A 14,312-nucleotide genomic window follows, 5' to 3' on the forward strand; every position below is an offset into this window, starting at 1 on the left:
ACATAAAAAAAAACAAGTTTATGACGAAAAGGGCATAAAAAACATAATAAAAACATATCAACAGATAGATCTGAAGTTGACCTAGATGTTTAAGAGTAAAAAAAAAAAAGAAAATGTATAGAAAAAAAAATATATATATATTTTAACCCTTAAGTGTGGTGGTACCCTTTTTCGATCCGCACGAATTTTAATGTGATTTAAAACATTTTTTTTTTTACATATTCCTCAAAAAATAATAATGAATTAAAATACATGTTATGAGTTATTGACCTATGCAAGGTTACAACTACTTCACATTACATTTTCCACTTAAAATATTTTGGGAGGAAAATATTGCATATTTTGTGTTTTTGCTATGAAAAAAAAAGTTTATGACAAAAAGGGTATAAAAAACATAATAAAAACAGATAGATCTGAAGTTGACCTAGAGGTTTAAGCATAAACAAAAAAAAATAAAATAATAATAATAAAAAAAAAAAAGACCTTTTTTTTTAACACTTAAGTGTGGTGGTACCCTTTTGGATCCGCACGAATTTTAACGTGATTTTTTTTTTTTTACGTATTCCTCAAAAAATAATAATGGAGTAAAATACATGTTATGAGTTATTGACCTATTCAAGGTTACAACTACTTCAGATTACAGTTTCCATTTTAAATATTTTGGGAGGAAAATATTGCATATTTTGTGTTTTGCCATAAAAGAACAAAGTTTATGAAAAAAAGGGCATAAAAAACATAATAAAAACATATCAACAGATAGATGTGAAGTTGAAAAAAAGTACAAAAAAAAAAAGGATAATAAAAAAAAAAAGACCTTTGGTACCGTTTTGGATCCGCACAAATTTTAATGTGATTTTTTTTCTTTTTTTTTTACATATTCCTCAAAAAATAATAATAAATTAAAATACATGTTATGAGTTATTGACCTATTCAAGGTTACAACTACTGCACATTAAATTTTCCATTTTGAAATATTTTGGGAGGAAAATATTGCATATTTTGGGGTTTTTTGACATAAAAAAAAAAGTTTATCACATAAAGGGCATAAAAAACATAATAAAACATATCAACAGATAGATCTGAAGTTGACCTAGAGGTTTAAACATAAAAAAAAAAAGAAGAAGACCTTTTTTTTTAACACTTAAGTGTGGTGGTACCCTTTTGGATCTGCACAAATTTTAATGTGATTTTTTTTTTTTTTTTTACATATTCCTCCAAAAATAATAATGAATTAAAAAACATGTTATGAGTTATTGACCTCTTCAAGGTTAAAACTACTGCGCATGAAATTTTCCATTTTGAATATTTTGGTAGGAAAATATTGCATATTTTGGGTTTTTAACATAAAAAAACAAGTTAATGACAAAAATGGCATAAAAAAATAATACTAAAAAGTTGACCTAGAGGTTTAAGCGTAAAAAAAAAAAAAAAAAAAAAAAAAGGCCTTTTTTTTAACACTTAAGTGTTGTGGTACCCTTTTGGATTCGCACAAATTTGAATGTGATTTTTTTTTTTTTTTTTTACATATTCCTCAAAAAATAACAATGAATTAAAATACATGTTATGAGTTATTGACCTCTTCAAGGTTACAACTACTTCACATTACATTTTCCATTTTAAATATTTTGGGAGGAAAATTTTGCATATTTTGTGTTTTTGCCATAAAAGAACTAAGTTTATGAAAAAAAAGGGCATAAAAAACATAATAAAAACATATCAACAGATAGATCTGAAGTTGAAAAAAAGTACAAAAAAAAAAGGATAATAAAAAAAAAGACCTTTGGTACCCTTTTGGATCCGCACAAATTTTAATGTGACTTTTTTTTTTTTTTTTTTTACATATTCCTCAAAAAATAATACTACATTAAAATACATGTTATGAGTTATTGACCTATTCAAGGTTACAACTACTGCACATGAAATTTTCCATTTTGAAATATTTTGGGAGGAAAATATTGCATATTTTGGGGTTTTGACATAAAAAAAAAAGTTTAGGACCAAAAGGGCCTAAAAAACATAATAAAAACATATCAACAGATAGATCTGAAGTTGACCTAGAGGTTTAAACATAAAAAAAAAAAAGAAGAAGACCTTTTTTTTAACACTTAAGTGTGGTGGTACCCTTTTGGATCCGCACAAATTTTAATGTGATTTTTTTTTTTTTTTTACATATTCCTCAAAAAATAATAATGAATTAAAAAACATGTTATGAGTTATTGACCTATTCAAGGTTAAAACTACTGCGCATTACATTTTCCATTTTGAATATTTTGGTAGGAAAATATTGCATATTTTGGGTTTTTAACATAAAAAAACAAGTTTATGACAAAAATGGCATAAAAAAAATAATAAAAACATATCAACAGATAGCTCTGAAGTTGACCTAGAGGTTTAAGCGTAAAAAAAAAAAAAAAATAATAATAAAAAAAAAAAAGGCCTTTTTTTTAACACTTAAGTGTGGTGGTACCCTTTTGGTTTCGCACAAATTTGAATGTGATTTTTTTTTTTTTTTACATATTCCTCAAAAAATAATAATAAATTAAAATACATGTTATGAGTTATTGACCTCTTCAAGGTTAAAACTACTGCGCATGAAATTTTCCATTTTGAATATTTTGGTAGGAAAATATTGCATATTTTGGGTTTTTAACATAAAAAAACAAGTTAATGACAAAAATGGCATAAAAAAATAATAATAAAAAGTTGACCTAGAGGTTTAAGCGTAAAAAAAAAAAAAAAAAAAAAAAAAGGCCTTTTTTTTAACACTTAAGTGTTGTGGTACCCTTTTGGATTCGCACGAATTTGAATGTGATTTTTTTTTTTTTTTTTACATATTCCTCAAAAAATAATAATGAATTAAAATACATGTTATGAGTTATTGACCTCTTCAAGGTTACAACTACTTCACATTACATTTTCCATTTTAAATATTTTGGGAGGAAAATATTGCATATTTTGTGTTTTTGCTATGAAAAAACAAAGTTTGTGACAAAAAGGGCATGCCAGAAACAAACAAAACATAATAAAACCACATCAACAGATAGGTTTGAAGTTGATAAGCTTCAACAGTAAAAATTGAAAATAAAAAAAAACATATTTTAACACAGGAATTTTATTGTGATTTTTTTAAACATTCCTCCAAAAAAAAAGTGAATCTAATAAAAATGAATCAAATGTTTTTTATATATTTTTTGGGGGGAAAATATTGGATATTTTGTGTTTTTACCATAACAGAACTACGTTTATGACAAAAAGGGCATAAAAAACCCCAATATAAAAATAACAAAAACAGATCAACAGATAGATCTGAGGTTGATCTAGCGATTTATGCGTTCAAAGTAAAAAATAAAAATAAAAAAATACATTTTTAACACATGCAGGAATTTTACTATGATTAAAAAAAAAAAAAAAGCTAATATCCTTAAAAAAAATAATGTTATGAGTTATTGTAACCTTATTAAGGTTACAATAACTAATTTAATTTTATTTTATTTAATCAAATTTTCCATTTTGAAATATTTTGGGGGAAAATATTGCATAATTTGTGTTTTTGCCATAAAAAAACAAGTTTATGACAAAAAAGGCATAAATAAAAACAAAATAAAAACATATCAACAGATACATTTGAAGTTGATTTGGAGATTTAAGTGTTAAAAGTAAAACAAATGAATTAAAAAAAACACCTTTTTTTTTAACATTTATGTGTTACACTTATGTGTAACACTTATGGATCCGCATGAATTTTAATGTGATGTTTTATTATTATTTTTAAAAGCTAATATTCCTCCAAAAATAATAATAATGAATTAAAACACATGTTATGAGTTATTGACCTATTGAAGGTTAAAACTACTTCACATTACATTTTCCATTTAAAAATATTTTGAGTGGAAAATAATGCATATTTTGTGTTTTTGCCATGAAAAAACTAAGTTTAAGACAAAAAGGGCATACAACAAACAAACAAAAACAACAACAACATAAACATAATAAAAATGTATCAACAGAGAGATCGGCAGTTGATTTACAGAATTATGCGTTAAAAGTAAAAAATAAAAAAAAAAAATACTTATTTCTAACACTTATTTGTGGGACCTTTTTGGATCCCCAAGAATTTTTGTGTGATTTTTTTTTTAAAGCTAATATTCCTCAAAAAATAATAATGAATAAAAAAAAATGTTATGAGTTATTGACCTATTCGAGGTTACAACTACCTCACATTAAATTCCATCCATCCATTTTCTACCGCTTATTCCCTTTCGGGGTCGCGGGGGGCGCTGGCGCCTATCTCAGCTTCACATTAAATTTTCCATTTTAAATATTTTTTGGGGAAAATATTGCATAACTTGAGGTTTTGCCATAAAAAACAAAAACAAAGTTTATGGCAAAAAGGGCATAAAAAAACCCCCAAAATAAACATAATAAAACCATATTAACAGATAGATCTGAAGTTGATGTAGCGATTTAAGCATTCAAAGTTAAAAAATATATATCTTTTTTAACACTTATGTGTGGGACTCTTGGATCCCCAATGATTTTAGTGGGATTAAAAAAAAAAAAAAGTTAACATTCTTCCAAAAAAAAAAAAAAAAAAATCTTGATTCATTTAATTATTACATATTTTATGAGTTATTGGCCTAAAGTTACAATAACTTCACATCTCATTTTCCATTTTGACATATTTTGTATTTTTTCCATTAAAAAAAAGATCTGAAGTAGATCTGGAGATTTAAGCGTTAAAAGTAAAAAACAAAACAAAAAAAAAGACCAATTTTGTTTTTGCCATAAAAAAAAGTTTATGACAAAAGGGCATAAAACAAACCAAAAACCATCCTACGCATAATAAAAACATATCAACAGATACATTTGAAGTTAATCTCGAAATATTTAAGTGTTAAAAGTAAAAAATAAAAAATACAAATTAAAAAAATAATAATTTGTTTTTGCGATAAAAAACAAAGTTTATGACAAAAGAGCATAAAACAAAAAACCAAAAAAAACAACATACGCAAAATAAAAACATATCAACAGATACATTTGAAGTTATCTCGATATTTAAGCATTAAATGTAAAAAGAAAATGTTTTAAAATGTTTAAAAGACTTGTGTGGATCCCTAAAAATATTTGTGTGATTTTTTTTTTTAGAGATAACAATCCTCAAAAAAATATTCAAATTTTCCATTTTGAAATATTGTTTGGGGAAAATATTGCTTTTTTCTGTGTTTTTGCCATAATGTTTTTGTTATCTGAATTTAATCTAGAAATTTAAGCGTTAAAAATAAAAAAATAAAAAATAAAAAAATTGTTTTTGCCATAAAAAACAAAGTTTATGACAAAAGAGCATAAAACAAACAACAAAAAAACAACATACACATAATAAAAACTTATCAACCGATAAATTTGAAGTCAATCTCGATTTTTAAGCATTAAAAAGAAAAACAAAATGTTTTAAAATGTTTAAAAGACTTGTGTGGATCCCTAAAAATTTTAGTGTGATTTTTTTTTTTTTTATAGATAATATTCCTCAAAAAAATATTCAAATTTTCCATTTTGAAATATTGTTTGGGGAAAATATTGTTTTTTTTTGTGTTTTTGCCATAAAAATTGTTTTATCTGAATTTGATCTGGAGATTTAAGCGTAAAAAAAAAAAAATAAATAAAAAAATTGTTTTTGCCATAAAAAACAAAGTTTATGAAAAAAGAGCATAAAACAAAAAACAACATACACAAAATAAAAAGTTATCTCGATATTTAAGCGTTAAAAGTAAAAAGAAAATGTTTTAAAATGTTTAAAAGACTTGTGTGGATCCCTAAAAATTTTCGTGTGATTTTTTTTCTTAAAGATAACATTCCTCAAAAAAATATTCAAATTTTCCATTTTGAAATATTGTTTGGGGAAAATATTGCTTTTTTCTGTGTTTTTGCCATAGTGTTTTTGTTATCTGAATTTAATCTAGAAATTTAAGTGTTAAAAGTAAAAAAAATAAAATAAAAAAATTGTTTTTGCCATAAAAAACAAAGTTTATGACAAAAGAGCATAAAACAAACAACAAAAAAACAACATACACATAATAAAAACTTATCAACCGATAAATTTGAAGTCAATCTCGATTTTTAAGTGTTAAAAGTAAAAAGAAAATGTTTTAAAATGTTTAAAAGGCTTGTGTGGATCCCTAAACATTTTAGTGTGATTTATTTTTTTAAATGATAACATTCCTCCAAAAAATATTCAAATTTTCCATTTTGAAATATTGTTTGGGGAAAATATTGCTTTTTTTGTGTGTTTTTACCAAAACATTTTTTTATCGGAATTTGATCTGGAGATTTAAGCGTTAAAAGTAAAAAAATAAAATAAAAAATAAGATAAAAATAATTTGTTTTTGCCACGAAAAACAATGTTTATGACAAAATAGCATTGGACAAAAAACAAAAAAACAACATAAACAAAATAAAAACATATAACCAGATACATTTGAAGTTAATCTCGATATTTAAGCATTAAAAGTACAAAATAAAATGTTTTAAAATGTCTAAAAGACTTGTGTGGCTCCCTAAAAATTTTAGTGTGATTTTTTTTTTTTTTTTAAGATAATATTCCTCAAAAAAAATATTCAAATTTTCCATTTTGAAATATTGTTTGGGGAAAATATTGTTTTTTTTTGTGTTTTTGCCATAAAAATAGTTTTATCTGAATTTGATCGGGAGATTTAAGCGTTAAAAAAAATAAAAAAAATGTTTTTGCCATAAAAAACAAAAAGTTTATGAAAAAAGACCATAAAACAAAAAAACAACATTACCAAAATAAAAAGTTATCTCGATATTTAAGCATTAAAAGTAAAAATAAAATGTTTTAAAATGTTTAAAAGACTTGCGTGGATCCCTAAACATTTTAGTGTGATTTTTTTTTAAACTAACATTCCTCCAAAAATAAAAGTGAATTAAAATAAATAGTATTAGTTATTGACCTACTTAAGACTCCAATTGTTTCACATCAAGCTTTTTAAAAATAAAAAAAATTTAGGCGATATGTGCACACTTTGTGTTTATGCCATAAAAAACTGGGTTTTGACAAAGAAAGGGCACAAAACATAAAAACAAAAAAATAATAAAAATGTTTAAGTGTTGAATAAAATTACCGGTATAATAATAATAAAAAATGGCATATTTTTTTAATGTTATGACTGGGTCCCCTAAATGTATGAAAAAAAAATAAATAAATATTGGAATAGTTTGAAAACTACAACTATAAAAATGGCTTCCGCATGAAAGGGACAAGGCGGTAGAAAATGGATGGATGTTTTGATTATTCAGGCCAAAGTTTGGACACCCCTGATGGAGCTGGTCTGAAACAGGACCAGGATCAGTAAGGTGGAATAAGCCCCGCCCCCCTGCAATAATGTCCTCTATGTACACTTAACTTTAACAGGACCTAGGACCAGAAGCCGACTAGTCTAAGCGAAGAGGTCTCGAAGTGGACTCGAGAAGCGACAGGCGGGAAATAAAGAGTTCTTTAGGAGAGGCGGAGTCAATCCGTGAAGGCGGGGGAAAGTTCCGTGACGCGTCCTCACAAACCCTGCTTGGCCAGAGCGGCGCTAACGTCCTCGGCTAAGGTCGCCAACTGCGGCGACTCCGCCAGGTTGAGACTGCTGCCGGCCGAGGACAGGTGGCTGTCCCGCTGGCGCTGGGGCGACATGGAGCGGGACCGAACCAGGATCTCGGCCCCGTGGTCCACCCGCGCCTTGGCGTGGTCGCGGAAGGTCAGCCTGTGGCTCTCGATCTGGCGGGCAGAGCGAGACGTTTAGTCCTTCACGTCTTCCACATCAACATTGGGACAAAGAACATTTGTGACCTGGGTTTTGGTCAAATACCACTCGGTAGACTAAAGTGGGTCTGGGTTAATTTTTGCCTCCTATTTCGATAAATTCAAAAGAGGAAACTGATGATGTCGTAGGCTAACAGATACTACCTGGTGCTGGTTTGAGGACACTGCAGCTCGTCCTTAATTATTCGGCCACACGCAGGATTCTCACAGGGATGAGGCAAAAAATAACCCGGATCGGTCTTGTTGGAAATAACTTTTGTGACCTGGGTTTTGGTCAAATACCACTCAGTATACTACAGCAGGTCTGGGCTAGTTTTTGCCTCCTATTTCGATAAATTGAAAAGAGGAAACCGATGATGTCGTAGGCTAACAGATACTACCTGGTGGCGGTTTGAAGACAGTGCAGCTCGTCCTTAATGCTTCGGCCACAGGCAGGATTCTCACAGGGATGAGGCAAAAACTAACCCGGATCGGTCTTGTTGGAAAAAAAATTTGTGACCTAGGTTTTTGGTCAAATACCACTCGGTATAGTAAAGTGGGTCTGGGTTAGTTTTTGCCTCCTACAGCAGTCCAGGGCTAGTTTTTGCCTCCTAGTTCGATAAATTGAAAGGAGAGACCGATGATGTCGTAGGCGAACAGATACTACCTTGTGGTGGTTTGAGGACACTGCAGCTCGTCCTTAATGCTTCGGCCATACGCAGGATTCTCACAGCGATGAGGCAAAAACTAACCCGGATTGATCTTGTTGGAAAGAACTTTTGTGACCTGGGTTTTTGGTCAAATACCACTCGGTATACTAAAGTGGGTCTGGGTTAGATTTTGCCTTGTATTTCTATAAATTCAAAAAAAGAGACCGATGATGTCGTATGCTAACAGATACTACCTGGTGGTGGTTTGAGGACACTGCAGCTCGTCCTTAATGCTTCAGCCACATGCAGGATTCTCACACGGATGAGGCAAAAACTAACCCGGATCGGTCTTGTTGGAAAGAACTTTTGTGACCTGGGTTTTGGTCAAATACCACTCTGTATACTACAGCAGGTCTGGGTTAGTTTTTGCCTCCTATTTTGATAAATTGAAAAGAGGAAACAAATGATGTCGTAGGCTAACAGATACTACCTGGTGCTGGTTTAAGGACACTGCAGCTCGTCCTTAATGATTCGGCCACACGCAGGATTCTCACAGGGATGAGGCAAAAACTAACCCGGATCGATCTTGTTGGAAGGCCCAGTTTTATTACTTTTTTTGAAGTCTACAGATTGAAGATTTTGAAGTATTGCTGGGTTGCAGGTGACGTCGAGTCCGCTTGCAAGTCGCCTGAGGACTCAAACACGCGCGTCGTTCTTCACAGGAAGTGGAGCGACGGGCGAAAATGTCGGGTCTCGGAAAATGTTCCGATAAATATTTTATAAAAATGTTATGATAGATATTCTATTGAAAAGGGGGAAAAACAAGCAAAAACTGCTCGGACAACTTAGTTTTTCACAATCTTTCCGTAAGACGAGGACACGCATATTTTTCATTTTATGCATTCTAACTCATAAAATATGGCAAACAAGAGGTGTCTAACAGTGCACCTCAAATTCCCTCTTTAAAAAAATTCCAAAACGCACCAAAAATACTTAATTTACATCTCGTTACCTGAATATTAACAATAATTAGTGATATTGTTATTATAAGTGCTAACGCAGAAGGACTATTTTAGCAGAGCTAACATATTGAGCTGCTGAAAGTTCATTCTTGATGATAAATCCTGCCTCTCACATGGATAATTGAAAGTAGTGCATATAATCTGACAAGTTGGTCAACTTTGACATCCAATTTAGACCCAGAAATGGCGAGAAAGACCTGAAAAACATTTGTTTTCAACCGTTTATGAGGATTATGATGAATATTGATGTAAAGGGCTTTCCATTTACATCCCAGTGAGAGCAGCCATTGTACAGTAAGTGATTGTTTTATTATGTTTGTACATCTTGTTTAGCGCTTAGCAATACTGCTACATGATGCTTAGTGGTTGGACTAAAGCTGCATTTGTTTAGCACACAGCTACTAAAACTTGTAGATCATCCTCCTTATATTCAGGCTCAAAAATAGAAGTTTCCGGATCAATATTTGTCCCAGAGTAGATTTTGTTGTCTTTGTTGATTAGTAGTGTTGTTGTCGTTGAAGGGAAAGGGAACGTGGTGATGTGTCTGTGGAATTAATAATGATCAAAATATGTAAATATTACATTTGATTATGAATGTTACTAGATACTACATGAGTGTACATAAAACCTTGATCGAGGTTTTTGGACGATTTTTTAAAGCACTTTATAAGCAGAAAAAGCAACTCTCATTTGCTCCGTTGTTAGCTGACTTTTGCTAACTATTATTTTTTTATTACAATAGATTCAAAAAAAGATCATAGATCATCTTGTAGATCATCTTCTTTATATTCAGGCTCAAAAATAGAAGTTTTTGGATCATCTTTCTCCCAAAGTAGTCTTAGTTGTCCCTCATCAAGTCTGCCATGATTAGTAGTCTTGTTGTCGTTGAAGGGAAAGTGAACGTTGTGATGCGTCTTTGTAATTAATAATTAGCAAAATATGTACATATTACATGTTATTATGAATGTTACTAGATAATACATATATACTGACAGTGTGTATCTAAAACCTTGATGGAGGTTTATGGACGTTTTTAGAGCGCTTTACATGCAGAAAGAGCAACTCTCATTTGCTCCAAGGTTAGCTGACTTTTGCGAGCTTTCATTTATGAATTAGAATGCATAAAAAAGAAGATAATAGATCATCCTCCTTGTATTCAGGATCAAAAATAGAAGTTTCTGAATCATCATGTTGTCTTTGAAAAGTGATTGTTGTGAAATTAATACGCCCCCGTATGCTCAAAAAATAATCAAAATATATAAATATTACATGTTATTATGAATGTTACTAGATACTACATGAAGGTACATAAAACCTTGATCAAGGTTTTTGTATGATTTTTTTTAGAGCGCTTATAAGCAGAAAAAGCAACTCTCTTTTGCTCCATTGTTAGCTGACTTTTGCTAGCTATTATTTTTTAATTACAATAAATTAAAAAAAAAGATCATAGATCATCTTGTAGATCACCTTCTTTATATTCAGGCTCAAAAATAGAAGTTTTTGGATCATCTTTTGTCCCAAAGTAGTCTTAGTTGTCCCTCATCAAGTCTGCCATGATTAGTAGTCTTGTTGTCGTTGAAGGGAAAGTGAACGTTGTGATGCGTCTTTGTAATTAATAATTAGCAAAATATGTACATATTACATGTTATTATGAATGTTACTAGATAATACATATATACTGACAGTGTGTATCTAAAACCTTGATGGAGGTTTATGGACGTTTTTAGAGCGCTTTACATGCAGAAAGAGCAACTCTCATTTGCTCCATTGTTAGCTGACTTTTGCGAGCTTTCATTTATGAATTAGAATGCATAAAAAAGAAGATAATAGATCATCCTCCTTGTATTCAGGATCAAAAATAGAAGTTTCTGAATCATCATGTTGTCTTTGAAAAGTGATTGTTGTGAAATTAATACGCCGCCGTATGCTCAAAAAATAATCAAAATATATAAATATTACATGTTATTATGAATGTTACTAGATACTACATGAAGGTACATAAAACCTTGATCGAGGTTTTTGGACGATTTTTTTTAGAGCGCTTTATAAGCAGAAAAAGCAACTCTCTTTTGCTCCATTGTTAGCTGACTTTTGCTAGCTATTATTTTTTAATTACAATAAATAAAAAAAAAGATCATAGATCATCTTGTAGATCACCTTCTTTATATTCAGGCTCAAAAATAGAAGTTTTTGGATCATCTTTTGTCCCAAAGTAGTCTTAGTTGTCCCTCATCAAGTCTGCCATGATTAGTAGTCTTGTTGTCGTTGAAGGGAAAGTGAACGTTGTGATGCGTCTTTGGAATTAATAATTAGCAAAATATGTACATATTACATGTTATTATGAATGTTACTAGATACTACATATATACTGACAGTGTGTATCTAAAACCTTGATGGAGGTTTATGGACGTTTTTAGAGCGCTTTACATGCAGAAAGAGCAACTCTCATTTGCTCCATTGTTAGCTGACTTTTGCGAGCTTTCATTTATGAATTAGAATGCATAAAAAAGAAGATAATAGATCATCCTCCTTGTATTCAGGATCAAAAATAGAAGTTTCTGAATCATCATGTTGTCTTTGAAAAGTGATTGTTGTGAAATTAATACGCCGCCGTATGCTCCAAAAATAATCAAAATATATAAATATTACATGTTATTATGAATGTTACTAGATACTACATGAAGGTACATAAAACCTTGATCAAGGTTTTTGGACGATTTTTTTTAGAGCACTTTATAAGCAGAAAAAGCAACTCTCATTTGCTCCATTGTTAGCAGACTTTTGCTAGCTATTCTTTTTGAATTACAATGCATTCAAAAAAAGATCATACATCATTTTGTAGACCATCCTCTTTATATTCAGGCTCAAAAATAGAAGTTTCTGGATCATCTTTTGTCCCAAAGTAGTCTTAGTTGTCCCTCATCAAGTCTGCCATGATTAGTAGTCTTGTTGTCGTTGAAGGGAAAGTGAACGTTGTGATGCGTCTGTGGAATTAATAATTAGCAAAATATGTAAATATAACATGTTATTATGAATGTTACTAGATACTACATATATACTTACAGTGTGGATATAACTCCTTGATGAAGGTTTTTGGACGTTTTTTAGAGCGCTTTATCGGCATAAAAAGCAACTCCAATTGTTAGCTGACTTTTGCTAGCTTTTATGTATGAATTACAATGCATGAAAAAGATGATCATAGATCATCCTCCTTATATTCAGGATCAAAAATAGAAGTTTATGAATCATCATTTTTCCCAAAGAAGTCTTTATTGTTGTCTTTGAAAAGTGATTGTTGTGAAATTAACACACCGTCGTATGCTTAAAAGGATCAAAATATGTAAATATCACATGTTATTATGAATGTTACTAGATACTACATGATTGTATATAAACGCTAAAGCAGAGGAACTACTTTTAGCATCGCTTACACTGGTTCAAATCCCACCTAGAACCAACCTCGTCACGTCCGTTGTGTCCTGAGCAAGACACTTCACCCTTGCTCCTGATGGGTGCTGGTTGGCGCCTTGCATGGCAGCTCCCTCCATCAGTGTGGAAGTAGTGTCAAAGCGCTTTGAGTACTTTGAAGGTAGAAAAGCGCTATACAAGTACAACCCATTTATTTATTTTATTTATGTTTTTGGATGTCTTTAGAGAGCTTCATAGGCGGAATTGAGCGACTCTCAATAGCTCAATTCTTAGCTGACTTTTGCTAGCTTTTATTTATGAATTGGAATGAATAAAAAAGAAGATCATAGATCATTTTGTAGATCAACCTCCTTATATTCAGGCTCAAAAAGAGAAGTTTCTGGATCATCATTTGTCCCAAAGTAGTCTTTGTTGTCTTTCACCAAGTCGGCCATGACGAGTAGTCTTGTTGTCGTTGAAGGGAAAGCGAACGTTGTGATGCGTCTGTGAAATTAATTTGCCTAAAATGATCAAAATATTTTGATATTACATGTTATTATGAATGTTACTAGATACTACATATTTACTTACAGTGTGTATATAAAACATTAATGAAGGTTTTTGGATGATTTCAAATCACTTTTTAGGCAGAATAGAGTGACTCATTGGTTCCAGTGTTAGCTGACTTTTGCTAACTTTTATTCACGAGTTAGAATGCCTAAAAAAAGATAAACATTGTTTTTGTCTCACATAAGGATTGTGAATGAGAGGCAGAGCTCCAAGAGGTGCAGTTCCCCTTTAAAAACTAAATGTGTGGCACAAGCAATTGCTGTATTGACACTGCACTGATGATACTGTGTTAGTGTTTCATAATAACCATACGTCACTACTTTGACCGGGGGAAAAATATATATATATATATTACATAAATATATATGCATTTTTTTGTATAAAAGCGATGCTAAAAGTAGTTCCTCTGCTTTAGCGTTTATAATAACAAAAAAGCTAATACTTGTTAATATTCAGGTTACGACATGTAAATTAGGTGTTGTTGGTGCTTTTTGGATGTTTTTTAGAGGGAATTTTGCTGCGCAATAGTGTACTCCTATTAGCTGCAAGGTAAACCACCTCTTATTTGCCATATTTTATGACTTAGAATGCATAAAAAGAAAAACGTGTGTGTTTTTATCACTCAGCAGTCTAAGCAGTTTTTGCTTGTTTATTTATTGATATATATATATTTTTTTTTATTAGAAAATACATAGTCCCAAAAATATATATTTAAAGAAGTAAATTAGAAAATGGATGGATTTTATATATATATATATATATATATATATATCTATATATATATATGTATATATATATATATATATATGTATATATATATATATATATATATATGTGTATGTATATATATATATATATATA

The 14,312-nt window shown here is 30.3% G+C and overlaps 1 protein-coding gene across 11 annotated transcripts in view; it reads right to left on the bottom strand.

Moving 5' to 3' along the window:
• Positions 1-6,506: 6,506 nt before the first annotated feature.
• map2 (microtubule-associated protein 2) overlaps positions 6,507-14,312 on the bottom strand; it is a 237,947-nt gene continuing 230,141 nt past the window's right edge. For 3 of the 11 annotated variants that reach the window (XM_061879868.1, XM_061879870.1, XM_061879869.1), the window contains one exon: positions 6,507-7,777. In XM_061879868.1, coding sequence (XP_061735852.1) covers positions 7,565-7,777 — 213 coding nt within the window. In that variant the 3' untranslated portion in view covers positions 6,507-7,564. The remainder of the gene's footprint in view (positions 7,778-14,312) is intronic. The other 8 variants (XM_061879875.1, XM_061879874.1, XM_061879871.1 and 5 more) reach the window with 7 other exon arrangements.

This window comes from Nerophis ophidion, linkage group LG19 (assembly GCF_033978795.1).
Source record: "Nerophis ophidion isolate RoL-2023_Sa linkage group LG19, RoL_Noph_v1.0, whole genome shotgun sequence".
In the NCBI taxonomy this organism is placed as follows: Eukaryota; Metazoa; Chordata; class Actinopteri; order Syngnathiformes; family Syngnathidae; genus Nerophis; species Nerophis ophidion.